We start from the raw sequence: 25,570 nt of genomic DNA, 5'->3' as shown, positions 1-25,570 counted from the left end.
GTTTCGGTAAAAATAACTGCGCTAAGTATGTGGAGACAGTTAAGGTTGCCAACTGTACGTATGTTACGCTACACTATGTTCATTACTTTACGCTATGTCATGTTACGCACATGACAAAACTAGTGATTTTGTTTAAAAAAACTGTTACTAGTGTTAATTCAATTATTAAGGGTTACGTGAAGCTACATGACATTAAGTTACGCTGCGTACATGACAAATCTAGTGGTTTTGGTTAAAATAATTGTGTTACTTATGTGATTTATGAAGGTTACCAACATAAAGTACTGAATGCTATGCTACATTACGTTGCTATAGATTACTTTAATTGGTTTGCTGTATGCTATGTAGTGTACATGACAACTTTGGGTTATGGCTGAATAACTGTTATGTTCAGGTATGAAGGTTGCCAACATTACGTACGTGACTCTATCCTACGTTTTGTTACTTTAATTACTGTAACCTTACGCTACGTTATGTAAGTTTGGTTATGTGAATTCAGTTATGAATGTTACATTACGTTACGTACATGACAAAACTAGTAATTTTGTTAACTGTGACTTGTGTAAATTCACTTATGAAGGTTACCAACATTATGTACGTCACACTACACTACATTAAGTCACTTTAAGTTAAGTTGCGTATATGGCAAAACTAGTTGCTCATTGCTTTACTGTACGCTATGTAGTGTACGTGATAACTTTGGGTTTTGGTTAAATAACTGTTACTAATGTTCAAGTATTAAGGTTGCCAACATTTCGTACGTGACTCTATCCTACGTTGTGTTATTTTCATTACTGTAACCTTACGGTACGTTATGTACATGACAAAACTTGTAGTTTTGGTTAAATAACTATGTTTCTAATGTGAATTCAGTTATGAATGCTACATTATGTACATAGCATTACACTACATTACATGACTTTGAGATACTTTACGTTGCATACGTGACAAACTTGTCAATTGTTGGAGCTGCCTTCGAATTCTGGCCGTAATTTACAGATTTCACCTTTTAACCAGCTGAATTTCAGAGCTTATTTCCTGAAACTAACAACATATTCTGACGTCCTTGTTATCTTAAACAACCCGGAATCCGTGACGCTGGAACTGAGTCATTGCAGCTGATATTGCCTGAAAGCGCCCCCCGCTCCTATCAGGTAGCTGCTTTGCACCTGCTCGATGTGAACTCGTCGTGTCCTGTAATGAACCAGCACATGAACAGTTACATCATCATCATCTCGCTGACATTTCACCGACTCAAACCACCTCAGGGTTTGCAGATTAACAAGTTCTTCCTCCATGCTGCTCAGAGCTGACCTCCCCCCGCTGCTCCCAGGTAGTTTATTATATGGAGGCTGGGTGGAGCTGTGTGTGTGTGTGTGTGTGTACTTCTGGCTATGGTGGCTATTTTTAACTTGTCTGCTAGGACGACTGCACTTTCTCCTCGGCTGATTGTGTGTGTGTGGGGGCCCTGAGGGAGTGTGTGTCTGTGTGTGTTTCTGTTCCCTATGTGTGTGTTTGGTCACTCCCAGTGGACCACAGGCATGTCGGGGTAGTGGAGGCCAGCGCTCGGTCACTCCTGCCTCATTACCAAATCATACGTCCTCTCCCGCTCCCCCCTCCCCGATGACGCCACACAAACGCCACCAAGAGTCACGTTTTTACAAAAATAGAGCAGATTGAGGTTAAATCAAATCTTCCACTTGTTTCGGGAGCGTCTCCTGGACATTTTGTGTCGTGTTTCTATGTAGGTTCGATAGAAAATGGGTCACAACTTCAGCTTTTATCAGGGTTGCCCTGGTTACAGCTCAGTTGAACAGATAAATCATATTGTTAAGTTGCAGCCTCGGTCGCTCCTCGCCGCAGTCTCATGACCTCAGAGGGCTCCTCGAGAGCAGACGAGTTGTTGTCTTCAGACGCCGAGAGAGAAAAGTGGCTGTGTTTTCATCGCTGCCTCAGATGATCTCCTCCACCCGAGGCGGAGAGCAGCAGTGACAAGTAGAACTGAATATGGGCTGTGGGTCACATCCTGCTGAATACAACTGCAACAAGCAAGTGATTCGTTGTGAGTTTTCTCTGATATTTAAAAGACAAACAAACATTTTATTGTTGACTGGTGGTAAGAGGCTGAGACTCACTCCATCCTGGGGTTTTTGCAATTGTACAGAATGTATAACTTGTGCTTAACAAACCAAACAAAGCACTGAAAACATCACAGCGCGTCTTTTTATGCTGTTACTTTTGTTATTGTCTCTCTACAGCTCTGGTGTCAGCGCTAGTTAAAGTTGCTAGCTAACTACTTGGCGTGAGATCTAAGACAGTGTGATGTTAATATTAAAAAAAGACAATAAACTCCATTGACAGAAGACAGAGAATGTCGTTTCCTGAATAATGCTAAACTGTGATATACAATTCTGTGTCAAATTCGGAGAGCTAGTTAGCTGTTAGCAGCTTGTGGACCTCACATGCTAACAGCTAATGGAGCTAATGTAGCTGGAGTGTTTGAGTTCCGAAAAACACAGAGGAGTGACAACAACAAATCGTCTCTACTCATGTTGTTACCATAGCTGTCTCTCTATTTACAGCGCTGTCGGCGCTAATTAAAGTCGCTAGCTAACTGCTCGGCGCGAGATCTAAGATAGTGTGATGTTAAAATAAAAAAAGACACAGTAAAATCCATCGATAAGGGGACGCAGCATGTTTTTTTCCTGAATAACACTTCACAGTGAAAAACAAATCTGTGTTAAATTGGGAGAGCTAGTTAGCTGTTAGTAGCTTGTGGAACAGCTAATAGAGCTAATGGAGCTGGCAACAACAATGCGTCTCTACTCATGTTGTTACCATGGTTACCTCTCTATCTTAAGCACTGTCAGTGGTAATTACTGTTGCTAGCTAACTCCTTGGCACAAGATCTAACACGTAAAAAGACACGGTAAAGTATATTGACGGGGCAAAACCTATTTTTTCACGGATAATGTTACATTGTGAATGAAGTAGGCAGGAAGTGAGCTAGTTAGCTGTTAGGTTTTAGCTGTTAGCAGCCGGTGGTGTGTTTTGGTTTACAGATTTAAATTAACTAATCACTAAGCAGGACTGAACGTTTCAGTTTAAAGGAATATGAAGCGTTAAACAGTGACCTGCAGTTTTAAGTGACAACACAACAAGTTCACTTCATCATCTTCTTAGATTTTTACATCTTTCAGATTTAACGCCGGTTATCAAACCAGCTTATAAGGTGTAATACTGCCACCTACTGGACTGGAGTGTAGCAGGAGTGTAAACTCAATTCTCCTGTTACTCTTCAGTAGCCTAGTTGACAAATTACTGAGATTTCCATCATTTAGTGAAGACATAATTTCCTTTCCTTTCCTTTCCAGTAAATAGATGTACTTTATTTGTTAAGTTAAGCACTCTGGAGATTAATTTTAATCTTTAAATTGATGATGAAGAAACTAAATGTGGATTTTTCTGTGATGAAAATGATGATCAGACGAGCTCTACTTTTGAATTTCGCCTTAGTTGTACCTTTTTTTCCCCTAACATAATCATCCTATTTCTCTATGAAGTCATTGATGTGGGAAATTAACTGAAAGAATGGCTCAATAATTTGGTCAAGTTATTACTTGGTTTTTGGGTTTCTGGAGCACAAAATTAGCTTGTGTAAGTTGTCGGAAATTAAGCTTTTCATACAAGAAATTCTGCCTCCTGTGATTCGTTATTACTCTGGTTAATATCAATGTTTCCATATGTGTTTTGTATATTTGCGCAGCTTTATTTTAGACCTTGACATGAAGAAAATAGGTCAAAGAGGTTGTCTCGGAAAAGGAAAGGACTGAGGTAATAAAGGGGAAAGAAATTACCCGCTGAAGAGTATGAAGAATTGATGTAAAGCAGTAGGGGAAAAGCTTTTCAGTCAGAGGGGGAAAAGGAAGAAGGAAGGCTAGAGAGAGGGTGACTGGGTGTATGGGAATATTGAGCCACAAAGCATTTATGTCAGATCAAAGCTAATCCTTATCTTTGGGGAAGGGATTCAGTAATACCCAGGGCTGTCTCGCCCCCTCAAGGGCAGGTTTCTTTTTCTGCTTCCTGAGCTCGTATTCCTTCTCTCCTCACTTCTCCATAAAACTGCCAGAATGTTTTTTTTTCTTTTCGACTTTGACTCGGTAACGGTGTGGAGAAACTAGGTCAGCTGGGGAGTGCAGAGAGAGGAGTGGAAGGTCTGGCCTCCGGACCCAGGAGGGGAGGGAGTGACTCGCTAGGGGAGGCTGGTGGTGGTGCTGCTGCTGTTGAGGGCAAAGGAAGGAGACGTACATGGAGCTGAAGCAGTTGATGGAGATGACCGCGGATTGACTGAGTCGACCGTAGAACTTAACAGACGAACAAGGATTCACTACAGTATTAACTGGAATGCTGAAGCGTTTAAGGCTTTGACTGTCTTTCCCATGAAACTCTGCATCCATGGTCACGTGTCAACACAACTTTGAACCAAAACCCATAAATAGGTAAATTGCCACCATCTCCCAAAACAACATACTGTATGTAACTGTTCCCAAAAGAACATACTGTATGTAACTGTTCCCAAAACTGTCCCTAGAACAACGTACTGTATATAACTGTTCCCAAAACAACATACTGTATGTTACTGTTCCCAAAACTGTCCCGAAAACTACACACTGTATATAACTGTTCCCAAAACTGCCCTCAGAACAACATACTGTAATGAGCTGTTCCCAAAACTATCCTTTAAACAAAGTACAGCATAAAACTGTTCCCAAAACTGTCCCCAAAACAACGTACTGTATGTTACTGTTCCCAAAACTAACGTACTGTATGTAATTGTTCCCAAAACAATGTACAGCATATAACTGTTCCCAAAACTGTTCCCAAAACAACATACTATATATTACTGTTCCCAAAACTGTCCCCAGAACAAGTTATAACTACAACACTTTTCCAACTTCAGTTACAACTGTACTAACGTTGCAATTATTACTTAACTTGCATCATGTTATGTATTGGGTTCAGGCGCTAGAACAACTTGATTAGTTTTAGGAAAACATGGTGGTTTAGGTTAGAGTAAGTACGGTACTTCCTTAACTTCTGAAATCAGTCGCGATAGTGACGTTGTCTCGTTGAACGATCACCAAAAGTGAGTTTAGCTGACTATCTCTCCTTTCACATACCTGCAGTTGTCAATATCAGCAGATTGATTGTGATTTTCACCTTTTTTTTTGCGTTGTCGGTGCCGAGGTAGCGGCCATGTTGGTGTTGGTAACGTGTGTTGAGCGGGACGATGTAGTTCGCTGAGCACTTTACGAAAAAAAAACCGAAATGATATTTGTTATCTTTAGGACAATCCTAAGATTTAGGATTTTGATTTATCGTGCCCAGCCATAACTGGAAACACTTAATAAGTTGACTGTCTGAAGGATTGGATGGGTGCACTCCTAAAACCTAAACCTTAACAGAATGTCGACGATCTCTTCCATTTGCAGAGAGTCCAGAGTAGAGTAGAGTCGAGTTGGCTCAGACTTCTGATCCGATGCCTCCGGAGCAGGTATTCTGTTCAGAACTACCTGGAGGAAACCCCAGGGCAGACCCACAACACACTAGAGGGATTATATATCCCACGAGGCCTGGGAATGCCTCAGGATCCCCCAGGGAGAGCTGGAGGACGTCGCTACCAACAAGGGCATCTCGGCTATCATCTTTAGTCTGCTGCGATGACGTCAGCCGCCTGGATATTGACGGATCGGTTGATGAGATGTTTTCCGAAGGATTCAGGCCTCGATAAGCAGAACCCTAAACCTTGTCTTGTTACAGTTATTTACGACCGCCCAAGGTCGAATGTTTTCATCCTCTGTCCTTTTAAAAAATGAACCAAACTAAAGGACTCTAGTGTGAACAAACTGCTCCGAGCACACCTGGTGTGAACACACTCTTATCTGTCATTGTCACGTCCCCACGGGGCGCCAGGAGCAGTTTAATTGCCTGAGATCTTGTTTTTGATAAAGCTCTGAGATGTACAGTGTTTGGGGGGCAATCAGTTGGTCACCTTTTTCCATTTCTGTCACCACTCTCCTCTCCGTCTCGCCTTCCCTCCATCGCCATCCGTCTCACCCTTCACTCGATCAGCCGTTACCCGGAGGGACACCGGCTCGGTTGCGATGGCAGCGGCAGAGAGACGGAAAGAGAAAGAAAGAGAAAATCTACTCGTCTTTCCTCTTCAGCAGTTTTCACACTTAACAATTTGGGGCGAGAAATTAAAATAAGAAGTCGGCAGGGCCCTGTTTGGTATTCATTGTTTCCTCAGTGCTATTTTGACAGGGTTTAATCATCTGTAAAAGTAAACTATCACCGCTTCCGCATGGATTAACACGGTAGACGTGATTATGCAAGACGAGTAGGAGGAGGAATAGATTGTTTATGGAGTCTGTGGCCTGAAGGAGACGCTTAAAAGTATTAGACATACTTAATGCAGATACTGAGGCGAAGGGGTTTCACGAACTTAAGCCCTGCTGCAGCCGGCTGGAGGCAGAAATGTATAATGTATGATGTACAGAATAATGATGTATTTATCTGACCACTTCATCCAGGAGTCCTCTGTATAAGTGCAATTTGTTCCACTTACTGAATGTTTGGGATGATTGGCATCATTTACAGAGATTTAAAGGACGATGTCGATATGATTTCAAGTTATATGAAGGAGGTTGTGTCGTTTGTCAGCTGGATTACACAAAAGAACCAATTTCAGAGGATGGGTAGACCTCAGAATAGACCTCATTAACTTTTGGTGTGGCTCTGGATAAAGAGAGCTTTTAATTAATTTCTCAAGATGCAAATATCACTATAGTTGCCGATTGATTTAATAGTTGACAACTGCTTGACCGATCAATTTCTTCTATCTCTGGCTGTGACTGCCCTCGTCTCAACAGACCTTTCTCTTCTCTTCTGTTGCAGATGACGGACCATGTGGCCACTGGCGAGCTGTGACATCACTGTGACATCGTGGACGGTGGAGGTGCATCAAGCATCAAGGAGCCAGTTGTGATTTCGTGGTTTTCGCCTGGAGTTTTTGCAACCTTTCTGCAAGATCGTGTTGGTTTCACTGAAGATATTCGCTGTTTTTTTTTTTACCGGGGAATACAATCAGAGACCATGGAGACTCTTTCCCAAGATTCGATCCTGGAGTGCCAGATCTGCTTTAACTACTACAGCCCCCGACGGCGGCCCAAACTCCTGGACTGCCGCCACACGTGCTGCTCGGTGTGTTTGACCCAGATGCGCAGCAGCCAGAAGGAGATCCGTTGTCCCTGGTGCCGCGGCGTCACCAAGCTCCCACCAGGACTGTCCGTCTCCCAGCTCCCGGACGACCCGGACATCATCACCGTCATCGCCATCCCTCACGCCTCTGAGCACACGCCAGTTTTCATCCGCCTCCCCAGCAACGGCTGCTACATGCTGCCACTGCCAGTCGCCAAGGAGCGGGCACTCGGCCTGCCGGGGGAGCTGGGATGTCGCTTCCTGCCTGGCGGGCAGCAGAAGGGGATGACCGTGGTGACCGTGCCCGAGCAGCAGCCTCTGGGGCTGGGTATGGCTCTGGAGGGTGTGGGGATGGGGCTGGAAGGAGGCGAGGGGGAAAGGAGAGTCACCGGGCCGGTGGGCGGAGGAGGGAAGGGCTCCACGTGGTCCGGCGTGTGCACGGTGATCCTGGTGGCGTGCGTGCTGCTCTTCCTCCTGGGCATCGTGCTGCACAACATGTCCTGCATCTCCAAACGCTTCACTGTCATCTCCTGCGGCTGAGGGCGAGGGGAGGCTGCTCGGACTGCCGCGGACCCCCCCCTGGATTCCCCCACTGGCCCTGCCTCTCCTCAGGGCGGGACTCTGCCGAGGAGAGGGGACTAAACTCACATCATGGGCATCTAAGGAAACTGCAGAGCAACGTAGGGAGAACAGAAGAAGAAGAGGGCAGGGAGGAGATCCACAAACGGCCATTGTGTCCCATTCTTTTTTATTGAAATGACTGAAATTAAAATGGAAATGCAGAAACAAACCTTTCCTCTCATCCAGCAGGCCCTGAATATCCCACCCCCCTTTTCCCGTTCTCCATCTCCTCTGAAAGAACGCTTTGGGAATTACTCCAGAAATGTTTTTGGATTGCTGATATGTTTTTGGCTGCGAGCCGATTTGACACTCACGCTGTCTGTGGTTTGTAGAAGTACATCAGTTATCATAGTGTTGTTTAGCTGAGTGTAGGTTCTGAGTGCGCCCGGCGCCTCCAGCTGGTGCTGCGGTACAAAGAGTTCGGACTTGGCTGCTCTTCGTTCTCTGGTGCTGCAGGAATTAACTGTGCAGGATCCCACTTCTGGCCCCGCGTCTGAATCATCTGGGAAACTTCAAAAATCAACACAGCTTTCTTTTTTCTTTTTTTCTGTTCTTTACACAACCTGTTCCTGTTCAGAACAAACTGTCGAGATGGGCTCTGTGTGGTTTGTAAAGGGACTGTTGTCAAAAAATGATAAAAAATGGATTGTATTGTTCATTCATGCCAGCATATTACAGGCCTACACTAGTAGTCAGTTGCTGTATTAGGGCTTAGAAGCTGGAGAGTCCTGAGAGATTGTTTGGCAAAAAAAAAAAAGGACAAACTTTTGTTGGTTTTAGGTTCTCAGATATAAGAATTGTATCTTTTTTTCTGTTTTATGTTATTGTTATATCAATATAATTTGGTTTGGGGCTGCTTGTTGGACAACACAACTAATTTGAACATATCAATTTGGCTCTCAGAATTGGCAAATGTCAACTTTTCCTGACAATTTCTTTATAAATGTTCAAAAAACTTTGTGCAGACTTAAAGTGGGTCGCTAGCTGTCTGAAAAATATAAAACAAAAAGTCTCAAATACTGTTCATCAGAACTGGATGAAGGTAAAAATCTAAAGTTCGACATCTTAGGAAATACATTTATTTGCACTGCAGATTGACACAATTCTCATGTGCGTGTGTCGTACGGATCTAGAGCCAAGGGGTGATTAGCTTAGCTTAGCATCAACTGGAAGCTGGGTAAGCAGCTAGCTTAGCTTTTCTCAAAGCTTTACAATTTATCAGCACCTCTCAAGTCCACTTATTACCATGCTGTATCTTCGTGTGTATTTGTTTAATATGTACAAAAAAACAGATGTAGGCTAATGTCATGCTAGGCGCTACATGCTACATGTTAGCTATAGCACATAACTTTAAGTCTGATTTAATGTTTTGTACAGGTTGAACATACTATAGAAAACATGTCATTTGTCAGCTCTAGCTGTGTTTGTAGGTGTGTTTTTGAACTTTAATTAAAGAAAAGCTATTTGTTTATCCCTGCTCACAGGCAGTTTTGGTTGTGCTACATGCTAATGTTATGTAGTAGCTACCATACGTAACTTATACAAACATGATTAAACATGCTACAGTAATTTCTGAACTCAAGAGGTGTTGGTAGGAATGTTTTTTTTAAACAGGCTAGCTGTTTCCCCTGCTTCTATTCTTTACGCTAAGCTAATCTTAGCTAAGCTAACTACATCCTGGCTGAAGCTCCATGAGAGTGATATTGGTCTCCATTAACTCCTGGTGAGAAACGACCAGGAGTTAATAGAAGCAAATAGAAGCAAATAGTCATCATTGAAAATGGATAGCTGCAGGAATTACTTTTTTTTTGTGGGCTAGCGGAGTTAGCATCGCTCCAGTTCCCTCGACAAAAAGCCAATGGGTTATCTGTTTTTTTTAGCAAGATTATTTTCACCAATGAACACCACTTTTATGATTATTTAAGACTAAATGAAATCGCTAGAAGTTAGTTAGCCACTCGTTAGCAACAGCATTCCTTTGAGGTACGTAAAACCCTTGAAATTCACGAATGAGGTATTAAAAAAGATGCGATAAGTAAGAATTGACACATTTCCAATACACATTTCAAACAAATTTCAACAGTGAAGCCACTAACTCCAGCTAACCATGGCTGCAGTTGGCTAGGTAGCTCTGAAAACTACCCCACTTTCTGGAGTCTTGGCTCGCACAGGATGCTAAAAACAAATTTCATACATATTGTACCTTATTTCAGGCATCCAACCAGAAACCCCTTGACGTCGAGACGAGGGAACCAGAAGATACTAACTTACCCCTCAGCGCTATTCGATGAGGCCACAAACCTTTCCGTCTTTGTTCCTTTTCTTGCGGTGCATCCATTTTGTATTTTCCCACGGCTACTTAAGCATATTAGCTCTCGTTGATCAGCTAACCGTCCCCGACCTGCAGACCACCGCCGTCAACTCTACACTCTTTTGACCAGGCAGCCCACACGTTTATCGACTCCCTTCAATCTTCATCCGTCCCCTTCATTTAGAAAGCGGGTGGAAACGGGCTCAACGGTGTGACGGTGTGTGTGTGTGTGAGTAGTGGGTCAGTAACGGGTCAGGAGTGGGCGGCTGCTGCAGGGCTCCAGTTAATGACGACCGTATCGATTTATCTGCTTTTGAATATCTCTCGCATCGGCGGAGATGGATGTTTCTCTTTTTCTTTCCACTTTTATATGTCGAGGCAAGCGATGCGTCTGTTTGCTGTGTGTATCGTTGAAGCGACGGAGTGTACAGTGCACACAAACAGGGCGAACTCTTTTGTACAGCAGCCTCGCGATGTACAGAATGATTGTAATTTCCTCGTCTTTTTCAGATAACTTTGTTGTTTTTTTTGTTGACGTGTTTGTTTAAAAGAGTGATTTGAGGTTAAGGGGAGCTCGCTGTGTGTTTTCGGGCACTCCAGAGTTATTATGACACAACAGATGCACGACATGAGGAGAGAAAGAGGAGAAAAGATTATATACTGTACCAAAATGTTATATAGAAATGCATATATCACCTTATTCACTTGTTTAATTCATCTAAACTGTGGATGATCGAGTCACAGAGGGATTAAAATGTGACTGTTCTTCCACATCATTTGGTGATTTTACCGCCTTACATCAAAATCTAAGATTTCTTCTCTTCTCAGCAGCAAATCTCTTTTAAAAAATTAGCAGATTTAGTTCAAACACTGGATTCATTTTACTTAATTTGTGCGACTTCACTAAAGCAAAGTCTGTGATTTTGTCGCTTCCCAACCATTAAAGAAAGATCGAACATTTTCTTTTCGAATACCGAGCAGAAACTCGTCTTTGAGTCTTGAGATTTACTCTCGTCTCGACCGTGACGAGAGATTAAACCTCGTCTTTACAAAGTGAGCAAAATCCGTCTTTGATTTATTCTCATCTCTGATTAATTTCAGCAAAGAAACTCTGAGATTTCTTCCCTCTTAAACAGAAAAATGGATGTGGGCATTTAAATCAATACAGCTGTTTTCAGCTCGAGGCTTCTTTGTGCGCACGTTGTGAAAAAGCGTTCAGGCTACAGCGGAGGAACTACGTGTTTTACAGATGCAGTGATGAGCTGAACTGGTTCATGTTGGACTTGCCTGCTGGTTTCAGCTCCCACTGTTGCTATGAGACTGTACTGAAGGCCCGTTGAAGTGTCGGCGCTCCTCGGCTGAAAAGTTGAAATATTTTTAGCTCCGGGCATTCGGCTCGAGAGCAAAAACTTGCTAATTTCTCGGCACTTGATGGTCGAAGTGGTTTCTGTGGTTCTGCCGCCACTCAAGATCCACTCTGAGATCCAAGTAGTGTAATCTGATTATTTGCCTCCAGTGATGTCACTCAGTGGCTGTTCAGACCTGTTAACATCCGTCCTGACTGATTACTGAATTACATGTTCTGGTTTCTCTTAACCTGCCATGGGTTACCCTGTAAACACTCTCTTTCAACCAATCCAACGATTGAATTTGTTGGCCCAATATCAACCAGACTCCCTTAACAAATCACAACATTTTGAGAGTTGTTGAGTGACGAGAAAGTTAACTACAACTTTACCAAACGGCTTCACAATATTCTTAATCATTGGTGCCTGTTTATGAATTCGGCATTAAATCAAAACATGAAGTCGCTTGTTTCCTTGTTAAGTGTCAGTTTGTGGCTGCATGTCTGCTTCAGTGTCTAAAGTGCTAAATTCTTACCTGCCAACATTTAGCAGTTGTTTGCACAAACTAATTACACTGATTGAACCATTTACACTCCATTTATGTAATCAGACAACACTTTATTGACAGTAAACATTATATTTTCCAAATATAGAAGTAGTTCTTTGTCGCCTGTGGAGAAAGTTACCAGACTCCCTTTAAAAATCTCTCAATTTTGTGATTTGTTGAGTTGGGCGACACTTTATAAACCTTGTGAAATGCCGTCTCTGACAAATTATTAATTAGTGGGGTTTCCTCGTAAATTCGGCATTAAATGTAAAACCTTAAGTGAACTCCTGTATGTAGAACTATCTACTCAGCGCTACTACTGAGTTGCATTGTGGGTAATGTAGGCGCCAAGTTTTTGAAAAGCAGCAAAACAAATGATCAGAATCGATAAAACAGAACCAGAGACGCCGCCATATTTATTCAACGCATTCTTCTTTCTTTTCAAAACCTGGCGCCCACATTACCCACAATGCCCCCTGGCAGCTGAGTGACATCACTGGAGGGAATTTATCAGATTACACGCAGCGTCCTGTGGAGCCATAACAACCTTTAATTATCGTTACGGAGATCATCGTTACGGCAAAGAAAGAAAAGTGCAGTTACTTTGATTGAGGCCATCTTTTTAAAACATCCAACAGGAAATAACTGCTTTAAATGCTCGATATCCTGCAGAAAACCAGTCTAACCAGCAGGAACACGCTCTTTGTGATCGTCCACACACTGGGCTTCGCTGCATTCATGATGAATGAACCTGTCTTTAGTCTTCTCCCTCCGCCAATCCATCACGAACGAGGCTCTGCGCGAGGCGGAGGGGAAACAAATGCGCCTCGTTTGTTCGCTTATTATATGAGATTATTGATCTGAAGGTGGTGAAATCCCATCGTTATTCCAGGAGAACTCTGTAAAACGCTGTCAGGCACAAAAACCCCAAGGATAAACACAAGGTATACAGAGACACGCCAGCTGTTTTTGGTTATTGCATCCAGTAAAGATACGACAGAATATTCACACCCATCTGTTCTTAAACATTCATCATCTGTGATTTAGGAGAATATCACCCTCTGAATCTCCTCCCAGTCCTCCGTGAGTCTGGTTTGTTTTCCCTTTCTTTAAATGAAGAACTGCCCTGTACAACTTTTTTTTTTTTTTTTTACAGAAACGTAAAAAAGAGAGACGACTGGAGGAGCAGAAGTAGAAAAAGGAGGCTTGTCATTTCTGTGCCTGTGTGTTTGTAAAAATGCCGTGAAGTTCCTGTTGTAGTTTCCTGTTTGTGTCGTTGGGACGACGACGCAAGCAGCAGCTGTTTTTTGGTGAATTATTAAAAGCAAAACGCTCTGAATCTGAATCACGACGACTCCTGACGTCTTTATTTACATACTGAGACACGACAGGTGAACACAGTGAAACATTTAACTGGTGTGCGTTCATTTATACGTGTGTTACGGAGGTTTTTCTGTCCACTAGTCTGATGGACGCCCATTTCCACCAGTGAAAGAAATGAAATGAAAACTAATTAAAAGTCGTAAATATTGGATATTAAGTTGGAATTATGTGAAAAAAGGCTAAATTTAAGATATAAAGTAGAAACAAGGAGGAAGAACTGTCACAGTTATGAGACAAAAATGAATTATTGTGAGATAAATTTAATGAATAAATTTATTAAAATAATGAAATTTGAAATATGAAGTCAAAATGATGAGATTTAAAACAAATAATCAGATAAATATAGAATTATCAGATTCAAATTTACAAATATGAGAAAATCTACAAGTTATGAGATAAAAATACAAAATTTTAAATAAAATGTCGAAATGTTCAAAAAAAGTCACAATTCTGAGGCAAAAATGTGAAATTATGAGATAAACAGTCCAAATTATGAGATACAAACTCATAATCATGTCATTAAATGTCAAAATTATTAAATACAAAATCAGAAATATCATGTATAAAGTCATAATTATGAGATAAAAAGTCAAAATAATGTGAAAAAGTCACAATTACAGGACCAAAATGAATTATTAAGAGATAAAAGTGGAAATTTGAGATACAAAGTTGAAATGATGAGATTATAACTAAGAATTTTTAAATAAACAACCTAAATGATGTGATAAGAATGTGTAATCATGTAATTAAATGTCAGCATTATTAAATTTAAAGTCAGAAATATCAGATATAAAGTCATATTTATGAGAATAAAGTCAAAATTTGAGATATAAAGTCAGAAATAATGTGAAAAAAGACACAATTATGAGACAAAAATGATTTTTTATGAGATAAAAAGTTAAAATTCTGATCAAAAATCATTATCATGACATCAAAAGTAATAATGTTGGGAAAATTACGAGATAAAAAGCAAACGTTATTAACTAAATGTGTCAAATTATGAGATTCAAAGTCATTTTTATTTGATAAATGTTGACTTTTTATCTCATAATTGTGACTTCAGTTTGCATTTTGTTCCTGTAACGGCAGAAATTAGTCTGAAAACGTGTCAAGGAAGCAAAACAACTTCAGATTAAATGTTTATATCTGGACGTTATTTTTCATCTTTAACATAAATTTCCATTATTATAGACACGAGTTGACATTTCCAGCCTCAGAAACAAAGATAACGTCCTGCTAAACGTTTCTTTCTTTCCACTGGGAGATAAAGAAGCATTTTCCTGGTAGCTTTATTTATTGAAGACTTCCCGGCTGAGTGAACTCTCTGTTTACCCTCAGGAGCCTCTTTTCTCCTCAAACATTTATTGATATAGTGTGAGGGAGGTAATTAACGCTCTCCGGGGACCAACTGCAGCCACTTCGCTGCAGAAACACACCTCCATTCCTCACAGGCTGCCGCTAATGACGACCGGGCTCATCACGGCCAGCAGAACCAGAACCAGCCGTCTCCGCTCGCTGCTAATGATCGCTTCGTCACCGTGACGACCGTGGAGCAGCGCTTCATCTCCAACTGCTGCAATTATCCTCGCAGGACTGACGATTTAATGATGTTTCCAGGTTTCACTTATTTTCCAGCTTCTTCAAAAGGTTTTAAGATATCCTGCTAATTAGTTGATTTCATGCTGTGACACATAATGAGTTATTCTTAACCTGACTATTAATAATAAAAAACAACTCATTACCTGTTTTAGTTATGAGATAAAGTCGAATGATTCAATAAAAAGTCAAATTATGAGGTTAAAAGATAAAAATGATGAGATACAAAGTTGAATTATGAGATAAAATTAGAAATTATGAGATAAGAAGTCAAAATGATCTAATTAAAGTCAAAATTATTAAATAAAACTTTGTTATAATGAGAAAAAAAGGCTACATCATGTTATAATTATGAGAGGATTATGACATAAGAAGCCAAAGTTATGAACTAAAAGGTCAAATTATGAGACAAAGAGTCAAAATTATGACAAAAAAGTACAAATTTGAGATTAGAGATAGGTAAGAATATTTAAAAAAGAGTCAAATTATGAGGTTTAAAGATAAAGAAATATGAGATACAAAGTTGAATTATGAGATAAAATGTTAATATAAGAGATATAACATCGAATTATGAAAACAAAAGCACAAAATTATGAGATAAGAAGTCAAAATTATCAAATAAAAGTCAAAATTATCAAATAAAAGTCAAATTATGAGGCTAAAAGATAAAAATTATCAGATACCAAGTTGAATAATGAGATCAAAAGTAAAAAAAAACCTTAAATAATGAAATAAAGAGTCACATTTTGGCAAAAATTAATTATTATGAGAAAAAAATCCAAATTTGAGATAAAATGTCAAAATTATGAGACAAAAAGTTGAAATTATGTCATAAATGTAAAATATCAGATATAAAGTCATAAATATGACAAGATTTTGAGATAATTGGCCAAAGTGATAAACTAAAAGGTCAAATTATGTACTAAAGTTGAATCTTGAGAGGGAAAACAAGTCAAAATTCTGAGATAAACAGTCAAAATGGTTGCACAGTAACTTGTACGTATCTCTCTTCTGTTACCATCCTATCCAGACATGGAAGCACAACTGATTAATTTATCATGAATAATCACATTTTAACTACATAACTACGTGAGTATATCAGAATAACTCAGCAGCTTTTGGTTCCTTCTCCTCATACAGACTTTGACACTCTTCCTACTGCTCCACCTAACTTCCTCCTTTGCTGCCGTAATAATTACCACCGCCACTAGAGGTCGCCGCGTAAGACAAAAATGTAAACATGAGTCATAATAAGCTGCTTTCACAGCCGATATCAGACGGCCTCAATACCTTGGAGGCTGTCAACGGACATTTGAAAATACAATGAAGTGGGAGAACAACTCAAACTGAGAACGCTGTGAATGTTGGACATGTCCGTCCTCTTTGTTCTGCTGAAGGTAATCTGCAGGTAATTTATTATCCAGCTGAACGGCTGAGGTGAGGCCGGAGGAGGTAGTTTGTCAGCTTGTCATCAGTATATTGTGTTTTCGACAGGCGAGCAGAGACTCGGATGGACAGAGGGACGATAAGAGAAGAAGCCGCCACAATAAAGAGGAACGTGTGATCTGTTATATCTCTAACGAGCTCTTCAGACAGTCGAGAACAAACTGAACGATGTTTAATCATCGCAGAGATCCTCAGCTGAAGCCGAGTTTCAATGCCTTGGAGATCACAGATATGTTAAAACTTAGATTTCTTCGGCTTTCAAGTAGAATTCAACAGTCCTGATGACTAATCTTTCTCTCTTCTCCGACACGTACACAGGTCTTTTTGAAAAACTGTCATCCACACTAACGGTATTTAAAGAAACAACCTCTGTCCGCATGAAAACGCAAACACAAGTGCACAACCAAAACAACAAGATCTCTCACCGTTCTTCAACAACGACCACTTCTTTCTCAAAAGTGTCCAACCAGCTGAATGTCCAACCAGATCTCGTCTAAAACCAGCGACATTGGGAGTGTTGGAGGAGGATGTAGCTTCCTTAGTAGCGCAATCTGATGCCTCCGTAGAGGGAGAGCAGATCTACATTTATACGTAAACAAACCAGCAGTACTTTGGTTCAATCGGAAAGCTGCTTTGATACACACTATGATGTCAAACAAAGGAGCCAAAAGCCCCCCAAAAACATTTTTTTTCCTGTTAAAACACTGAAAATGGCTTTTTGGAATATCAGGAGAAATGTTGTTTACGTATACGGAAGGCCAAAACGCATATAATAGTAGTAATTATAATGTTTGGTTTGGTTGCATCTGGTTTGTCTGTAGTTGATCTTACATCTCAAGCAAAGTCGTATCATCAAGTCCTCCTAGAATAGCGGAGAGTCATCGGGATGTAAATGTCTGCGCGTCCACATACTTCTGGCCACGTAGTGTTAATATGCTACGAGTGCAGGACTCCTGAGAGCTTCTCCACGTGGTCGAGGATCACAGTGTCGAGTGGTTCACGATGAATAATCAAGTGATTTGTTTAAAAAAAAATGTGAGGGTGCATTTCCAGAGAAGTCTTGAGTATCACAGGTCAGAACGTTAAAACACATTTTCTCTCATTAAACATCATTAAGAAATCATGCGAGCTGAGGTCTCGAGATGACTCATTACTTTTTTAAAAACAAGCCAGAATGTTTCCACTTCAATGCCAGTGCTCATTTTTATGTCAAGTATTTAGAAGGAGAGCGTTTATTAATTCTGCTCCGATTGTTTAAATTAGCACGCGGCTAAATCTGATCCAGTAGTGAGAGTACAAACCAGTGACATCGAGTTCTGATTCCCTAAAGACCTGAAATATAAATTGTTCTTGAAGTTGAGTCTCCACTTCATGATTTTATTTCACACAGTGATGCAGCCAGGAACAAATCTGAAGTGCTCCACAAAGAGCTCTCCATCAGGTGCCGGCCTCCAGAAAAAAAAAAAAAAGATTAGCTTCTGAATTTCACGAGCGTGGGATTGATTGGTAATGCATGGTGGACGCTGTCAAAATGCAAATGAGCACCATCGTACTCTGAAAACCCTGAGAATGAGGGTCGCATGTATGCAAGTGCAGCCACACACACACACACACACTAATTAACCTGTCATTACACACACCTGCACTCCAAAGAATGATCGGCGGAGTAACAGGATTGATTTTCCTCCTCGTCTGTTTGCTGAATTTGCTGCTAAGTGGGGGTCATTTTATTACGCTGTCATATTTCAATTTGTTTGATCGTCGCAGTGTCAGACTGCAGCTTCTGTCCTGGAAGCAGAGACGAGAGCTCAGATATACAGTACCGACTGTACAACGCTGTTCTTTATCTTGTGAAGATGCTTATAGCTTATGTTCTGCTTAGGTTTAGACACAAATGTCATTCTTGTGTGTGTCTTTGATCCCTACAAACAGAACTGGAGATACCCTGAGGTCTAATTTAAAACACCAAGTTTTGGTTTCCTCAAACTAATTTCCTGACTTCCCATCAAACATATTTGGTTTTGGCCTCCCCAAGGCCTCCTGAAAATCTCTAGGCTTAGTCAAAATCACCTGCTTTTATTGCCACAACCACTGCCGGAAATGTGGTGTGGCCTTGTGAAAAACATCTATTTTCACCATCACAAACATAGTTGGAGATGTCCTGACTTCCCACGAAAAATATCCTAATTTGGTCTCCACAAACACATCTGGAAATTGTCCCAACTTCTTTACAAAAATGTCCTCAAACATGGCTGGAAATTTCTCCTGTGGCCTTGTTAAAAACGTCCAGTTTTGCCACCACAAACGCAGCTGGAAATGTTTTGATTTTCCGTCAAAATATATCAGATTTTTGCCACCACAAACAAAGACTTGAGATGTCCTCGTTGAAAACATCCAATGCTGGTCTTCACAAACACAGCTGGGTATTTCTCCTGATTTCTTGTTAAAAACACCTGGTTTTGTCACCACAAACCATTGGAGATGTTCTGACTTCCCACCAAAAATATCCAGTAATAGTCTCCACAAACACAGCTGGATCTCTAGTCAAAAACACCTGCTTTTATTGCCACAAACATTGCTGTAAATTTCCTGAGGCCTTGTGAAAAACAGCTAGTTTGTACACCACAAACACCGCTGGAGATAACCTGACTTCCAATGAAAAACATCCAGTAATGGTCTCCACAAACACAGCTGGGAATTTCTCGTAACATCTTGTTAAAACACCTGGTTTTGTCACCACAAACTCGGCTGGAAATTGTCTTTAGGTGTAGTCAAAAACACTGGCTTTTATTGCCACAAACATTGCTGGAAATGTGCTGTGGCCTTGTGAAAAACACCTGGTTTTAACACCACAAACACAGCTAGAGATGTCCTGACTTCCCATGAAAAATATCCAGTTTTGGTCCCCACAAACACAACTAGGAATTATCATGAGGTATCATTAAAACATCCAGCTGTAGAACAACTGACCTCCTGTCAAAAAATATTGGATTTGTGTCACCACAAACACAGCTGGATATTTCTCGAGGTCTTGTAAAAAAAAAAAAAAAAACAGTTTTATTGCCACAATGCATGGCTGCCCATCAAAAATATCAGTTTCATACATGGCTTGAACCTATCGGAGGAGCTGTAGAAAGCCTTTTATTTTTCTTGTTTTTGAATATTTTAAAACAATTCCTCATCTTCGTCAGGTTGTTTAGCAGAATGCTGCAACGCAGTTTTGCTGTGAAGCTCCGAAAAAGCTTTGTGGACTACGATACTTTCCATCAGCGTGAGGAATGCATTCTCATTTTGGGGTTTAGGGATCTAAAAACTTCCTCCACCTCTGCAGAAATTCATGCATCAATGTTTAAAGGGTTAAATAATACTGTAGTATGTTCGCTGTACTTTACACATGAATAGTTTCCCCTTAAGAACACGTCGCCCTCACTGGTACCGACTGTAACTTTAATGACTTCCCAGCTGCTTTCTCCACTTGCGACATACTGTACGCCTCCATCTTTGTGAAACTTTGTCCTCTAATCCTTTCAAATATTTAACTTTTCAGCTGTCTGACATACTGTAGGAGTGTTTTCTGAAAAATTGATATTGCATTTACGCAGTCCGTTGCACACTGTCACCCAACACTGCCTCCTACAAATAAGAACCATAACTTCCTCTAGCGCGAGGAAAAGAAGTCTCATCTGCTGCCAGGCTTAAACAGATGACAGTCTCCAAAGCTTATGCCAACAATCCATGATACACCCTGGAGAGCGCTCACATAATGCTGTAGTGATACAAGAAAATAGTTCCTGTGACATTCCTGGCATTTCATACTGTGTTCCAGTGAGGGAGAAAACATGCAAATCGTCAGCCAAAACCGTTGAGAGCGTCTCTGCTGTAGGTAGATAAATACTGGAGGAGCTGGTGGTTCGTTATCAAAAACACAAAACTCCAATCAAAGCTGCAACTTTTCACACAAACAAGCTGCTGGAGAATTGTTCAGATCTGTAACACTTCATTTTTTTGGCTGCGTGAAACACAAGAAAACAGAAAAACAATATGGAAATGCGAGGAGAGTTTTTGCCTGTTTTTTTATTTTGTTTATGCTGCGTGGGAAGAGTTGGCGTAGCGTGTCGCTCTCTCACAGGTACATTATTCTGCCAGTGTGCAGGAGTGAAATTAAGTTATTGATCCCTCCTCTGGTGATCCATCCAGAGAAGACTGTAGCTAGTAGCAACAGATCTGCAAAGCAAATACAAATGTTTGACTGACAGGGGGTTTAATTAAGTGTGAATGGCTTTCAACAGATTAATGTTAAATTGTGATTTGACGGCGCCAAAAGAAAATGGAAGGTGTTGTTGTGAAGTAATAATAAGTAAAAAGGGTTATTTTGTTAGTTTAGTATGACAGACTTTTCTAATATGTAATTATTTTTATTGTGAAACTTGTTGTAACATATTACCCTGATTGTCTTCCCTCAAATAAAATGTGTCGATTCCTGTTTCCTAAAAACTACACAAATTGAGTATTTGCATTTCATATCACTTTATTCTTGTACCGCTCGAGAATGACAATAAATTGCATTGGTTATAAAGTAATAAAGATGTATTTATAATTAAGTACAAACTATAAAGAAGAACCAGTGTTCTTATGTGTTGTGTTGGGTTTATGGACAGATTTGACAAGACATTTGCATAAAGGAACGACTGAAATGTAATGACTGCTTTTAGCACTTCAGTGGAATTAATCAATTAGAAGTGTGCTGATAAAACAGTGTGTCCCTTTTCCTTATAATTAGTACTGAATTGCCAACACATCCTCATTTAAATGATGAATTCAGTCAGTCAGTTGCCAAGGACTCCATAAACAACGTAATGTACCGTATACTTTACGTAGTTGGTATGGTTGAAGTTTTGTTACGTTTAGGCAGCAAAACTACTTGGTTAGGTTTACAAAACTAAACTACTTGGTTAGGTATTGGAAACTGAACTACTTGGTTAGTTTTATGAAACTAAACTACTTGATTAGGTATTGGAAACTGAACTACTTGGTTAGTTTTATGAAACTAAACTACTTGATTAGGTATTGGAAACTGAACTACTTGGTTAGTTTTATGAAACTAAACTACTTGGTTAGATTTAGGCAGCAAAACTTCTTGGTAAGGTTTACGAAACTAAACTACTTGGTTAGGTATTGGAAACTGAACTACTTGGTTAGTTTTATGAAACTAAACTACTTGGTTAGGTATTGGAAACTGAACTACTTGGTTAGGTTTACTGAAACTAAACTACTTGGTTAGGTTATTGGAAACTGAACTACTTGGTTAGTTTTATGAAACTAAACTACTTGATTAGGTATTAGGCAACTGAACTTCTTGGTAAGGTTTATGAAACTAAACTACTTGGTTAGGTATTGGAAACTGAACTACTTGGTTAGTTTTATGAAACTAAACTACTTGGTTAGGTATTGGAAACTGAACTACTTGGTTAGTTTTATGAAACTAAACTACTTGGTTAGGTTTTGGAAACTGAACTACTTGGTTAGTTTTATGAAACTAAACTACTTGGTTAGATTTAGGCAGCAAAACTTCTTGGTTAGGTTTACGAAACAAAACTACTTGGTTAAGTTTAGGCAACAAAACTACTTGGTTAGGTTTTGGAAACTGAACTACTCGTTAGGTTTAGGCAGCAAAACTTCTTGATTAGGATTACGACACTAAACCACTTGGTTAGGTTTAGGAAACAAAACTACGTGGTTAGGTTTAGGACCCAGAGTCACTTTAGGTTTGCAACTTAAGTTATGTTTATAATCTTACGTACGTGACATGAGTAAAAAATAATTTGGTTAGGTTTAGGCATTAGAACTCCTACTACGATAGGTTTGGGAAAAGATCAGGGTTGGGTTTAAATGAGTAAGTTGTCAATCGTTGAGTATGTTGATCAAGTGAAGTAAGTTAGCATTGATGTTGGTTACACACAAGGAGACGGTGTTTCAACATTTGTAAGCGTGACACCACTGGATATTTTGGAGATGTCAGGACATTTTCCAGACAAAATCAGGTGTTTGAAGCGGAAATGTGATCTGGTGTTTGTGCTCAAACCCAACCAGACCATAAAGACTGCGATAAAATAGTAAATTGAACCTAAAGGAATGTAAATTTGAAACATAGCCGTCAAGATGTATTCTTGCAATTGGGTTGCTTTTCCCATGAAGCGACCCAACAGCATCTTTCATTACATCCAAATGAAATAAAGAGTCTAAAGCCGGAGAGCTGAGAAAGTCCTGATTACAACATCTCTGTCTCTGACTTGACAGGCTCTGCTGTTTTTTTAGAAGTCCTGGTGATATATAAACGGATCTGATGCTCTGAATCACAATGTATTTGGAACAAAGATCTCACACTGAAGGTGAAAACCAGCCCTGAAAAGGTGGAAAAATGTCTCCCTGCCAGAGAAATATCCTCACCAGTCAGGTTATTCTAAAGTATTCATGATGTTTTGATGCACTGAAGTAAAACTGGGTTACAGTGACGGGCTCTCAGACAATATCTCTGCTTGAATAGATACAAGGGGCTGACGTTTGAGATGACTCAGATCACCCTGATGTTTATCTCAGGAAACGATCATCCCATCGTTCCTGCCTCTTAATTTCCTCTCGATTCGTGTGTCACGACACGTTCCGGTCAGCCTCAGACCTTTTCGCTCAGACATACTCTCACTGTGGCCTTTTACCACGAGCTTAGGGGGGCAGATGGCCAACCAGACCCTGAAATGCCTCCAATTTCTCCTCCGCCTCGACATCTGGTGTGAGAAACAAGTGTGAGAAGTTTGTGGCCGTCTCTGACTGCATGAAAGAATAGACACGAAAAGTTCGAGAGGTAACCGAGAGCTCATCGGGGGACTGTAGAAGAAGAAAAATAGGGCTTGTAATTTAAATGGATATAGCAGCTCCCTTGTGTTTGTCTCATTTTCTTCACAGAGGATGCCCGCGAGGTAACGATGGGGTGTAAACAACAGATGGTAACGCTTTATCAACGGCGAGCACTCGGCTCCTCCGCTCAGCCCTCGTTGCTATTCTTTGAACTTATACTGAATCTCGGTATTGTTTGCTCGGAGAGTCGCCTTGAACCGGCTTCCTTCCTCCCCGAGCTCCACGACCTGAAAGTGTGTACAGGCAGTCATTTCCCATCCCCCTCCCTCCTGTTTCACTCCTGGAAATCCCTCTCTGACGCCGACAATCCCCCGATTCCCTCGTGCAATTACACTTGAAGGACTTAATCACGCCGGTTGACACTTGCCGCCTTTTTTTTCTTTCTTTTGGCCCCGGGATTCTCCTGGTTTGTACCTCTCTGATTGACTCCACCGCTCCGACTTAATTACTGATTTAATAGACATGGTTTTTCGTTTTCCCTCCTCGTCTGCCTCTCCGTGCCCATCAGTGTCTTCTTATCTTCCAGGAGGGGTGTCGAGGATCAGAGGGATACCCGTTAAGAGGAGGCTTAATTAGGAGTTTAAACAGCCGAGAGCGTTGCTTGCGTAAGAAGTGGCTCTTTTGTTGGAGAGCTCTGTCAATCTTTGCAGGGATAGTCGGCAGCGATGGAGATGGAGATGGAGACAAGATGGATGTCAGTGTTAGTTGTTTTTCTGCAGGCTTCTCTTTAACCCGTCACTTCAGCTTCACCGCTGACGGGCCTTCTTATGTAACATTTAACAGCCCCCGTCTCCACCGCGAGATGTTTAAAAGTAGTGATGCAGCAAATTATTCAACCCCTTTTCAATAATTGATTGATTCTTTTTGAAGTAATTTAACATAAAATGCTAAACATTTGTAGGGTTCGGGGTTTTTTTGATACCATCAAAGATGAACGAACAAATATAGGACGATACCTCATGCTGTGAGGACAGCGGGACATTCAGATAAACAATTAATTAACTGAAAAGACTATTCAGGTCTTTGAATTAATATAAGTAAGCAAACTTTATTCATGCCTGAGAACAAATCCGTTTAAATGTTACTAATCGGTCAAAGCACGAGGCCACAAGTTGTTACGAACATCCTGTTTGAAGTCGTTAGTCACAGCGGATCAAAGGAACTTGTGCTTCTCTAACGTTTTCCTTGGAAGATGATAAAACGAGTAGCCGTCTGTGACTAACGAATAAACAGCCTCAAGTTCGATACGGTCGTGGCTGAATCTCAAAAACTAAAATGATCTGAGATGTTTGGTACCATTTGGTTCAGGACAACCTTGTTTGCATCAAATGCATGATTAAGTCATAAGTTAAGTTATACTAAACTTAAGTTACAGAAACATTTCACTCAAAACTACAAATGTGAACCTCAGGGCGGTCAGCAGGATTCATCCTCAGGGATCATGAATGTTTGTGCAAAGTTTTGTGCCAATACATCAAGTAGTTGTTACGATATTGAAGTCTGGACTAAAAGTGATCAACTGATCAATTAATCTGATGAACCCACACACTCTCACTGCTTGGACTGTTTCCACGAGGCTCCGGTGACGATGGTCGAAAGCCAAGAAGAGCTGAGTGGCTTGTTTTCGTCTGACATTTGTGGCTTGGAGAGCAAACCATCAGCGTCCGTCTTTGTGATGGAGCGACACTCGTCTTTCGTGGCTTCGATGCTGCGTCTCTGCAGAGGACATCGAGGGTTTGAAGAGAGCTGAGACTCTGAAGGGGATGGAATAGATTAAAGTTAAGGAGAAGCTGCTCGAGATTCATAATCCATCACACTGACTTCTTTATTACCCTCGTCTTTGGTTTTCAACCACTTTATAAAATCTTGTTGCCAATTTTGAGCTGCCAAAAGCAATCGTACTCTCCAACTTTACCCTGCGGACGAACGATAAATAAACATAAACCTTGAAGGATAATGTGAATTTATTCTTCTGCTACATTTAAAAGGTCACTGTTTGACATTTGACCGAAATGTCAGATGTCAGAGCGTCCTTAAACGCATCGACAAAAAGTTGCTGTTTGAGTTTTTTTTCTGCTTGTGGCAAGACAACTACTGACACATCTCACCAACCAATTCATGGATTTCTTTAAAAATTGGTGCAGCCAT

The 25,570-nt window shown here is 40.6% G+C and overlaps 1 protein-coding gene across 6 annotated transcripts in view; it reads left to right on the top strand.

The window, feature by feature from the left end:
* rnf152 (ring finger protein 152) overlaps positions 1–13,430 on the top strand; it is a 51,930-nt gene extending 38,500 nt beyond the window's left edge. For 3 of the 6 annotated variants that reach the window (XM_030398560.1, XM_030398559.1, XM_030398561.1), the window contains one exon: positions 6,958–13,430. In XM_030398560.1, the coding sequence (XP_030254420.1) occupies positions 7,156–7,800 (645 nt within the window). In that variant the 5' untranslated portion in view covers positions 6,958–7,155 and the 3' untranslated portion in view covers positions 7,801–13,430. Of the gene's footprint in view, positions 1–1,852; positions 2,063–2,849; positions 2,930–6,957 lie in introns of those variants that run through there. The other 3 variants (XM_030398563.1, XM_030398562.1, XM_030398564.1) reach the window with 3 other exon arrangements.
* The last annotated feature ends 12,140 nt before the right edge of the window (positions 13,431–25,570 follow it).

This window comes from Sparus aurata, chromosome 19 (assembly GCF_900880675.1).
Source record: "Sparus aurata chromosome 19, fSpaAur1.1, whole genome shotgun sequence".
NCBI lineage: Eukaryota > Metazoa > Chordata > Actinopteri > Spariformes > Sparidae > Sparus > Sparus aurata.
Note: the sequence above shows the minus strand (reverse complement) of the source record. Positions and strands in the feature narration are given on the sequence as shown.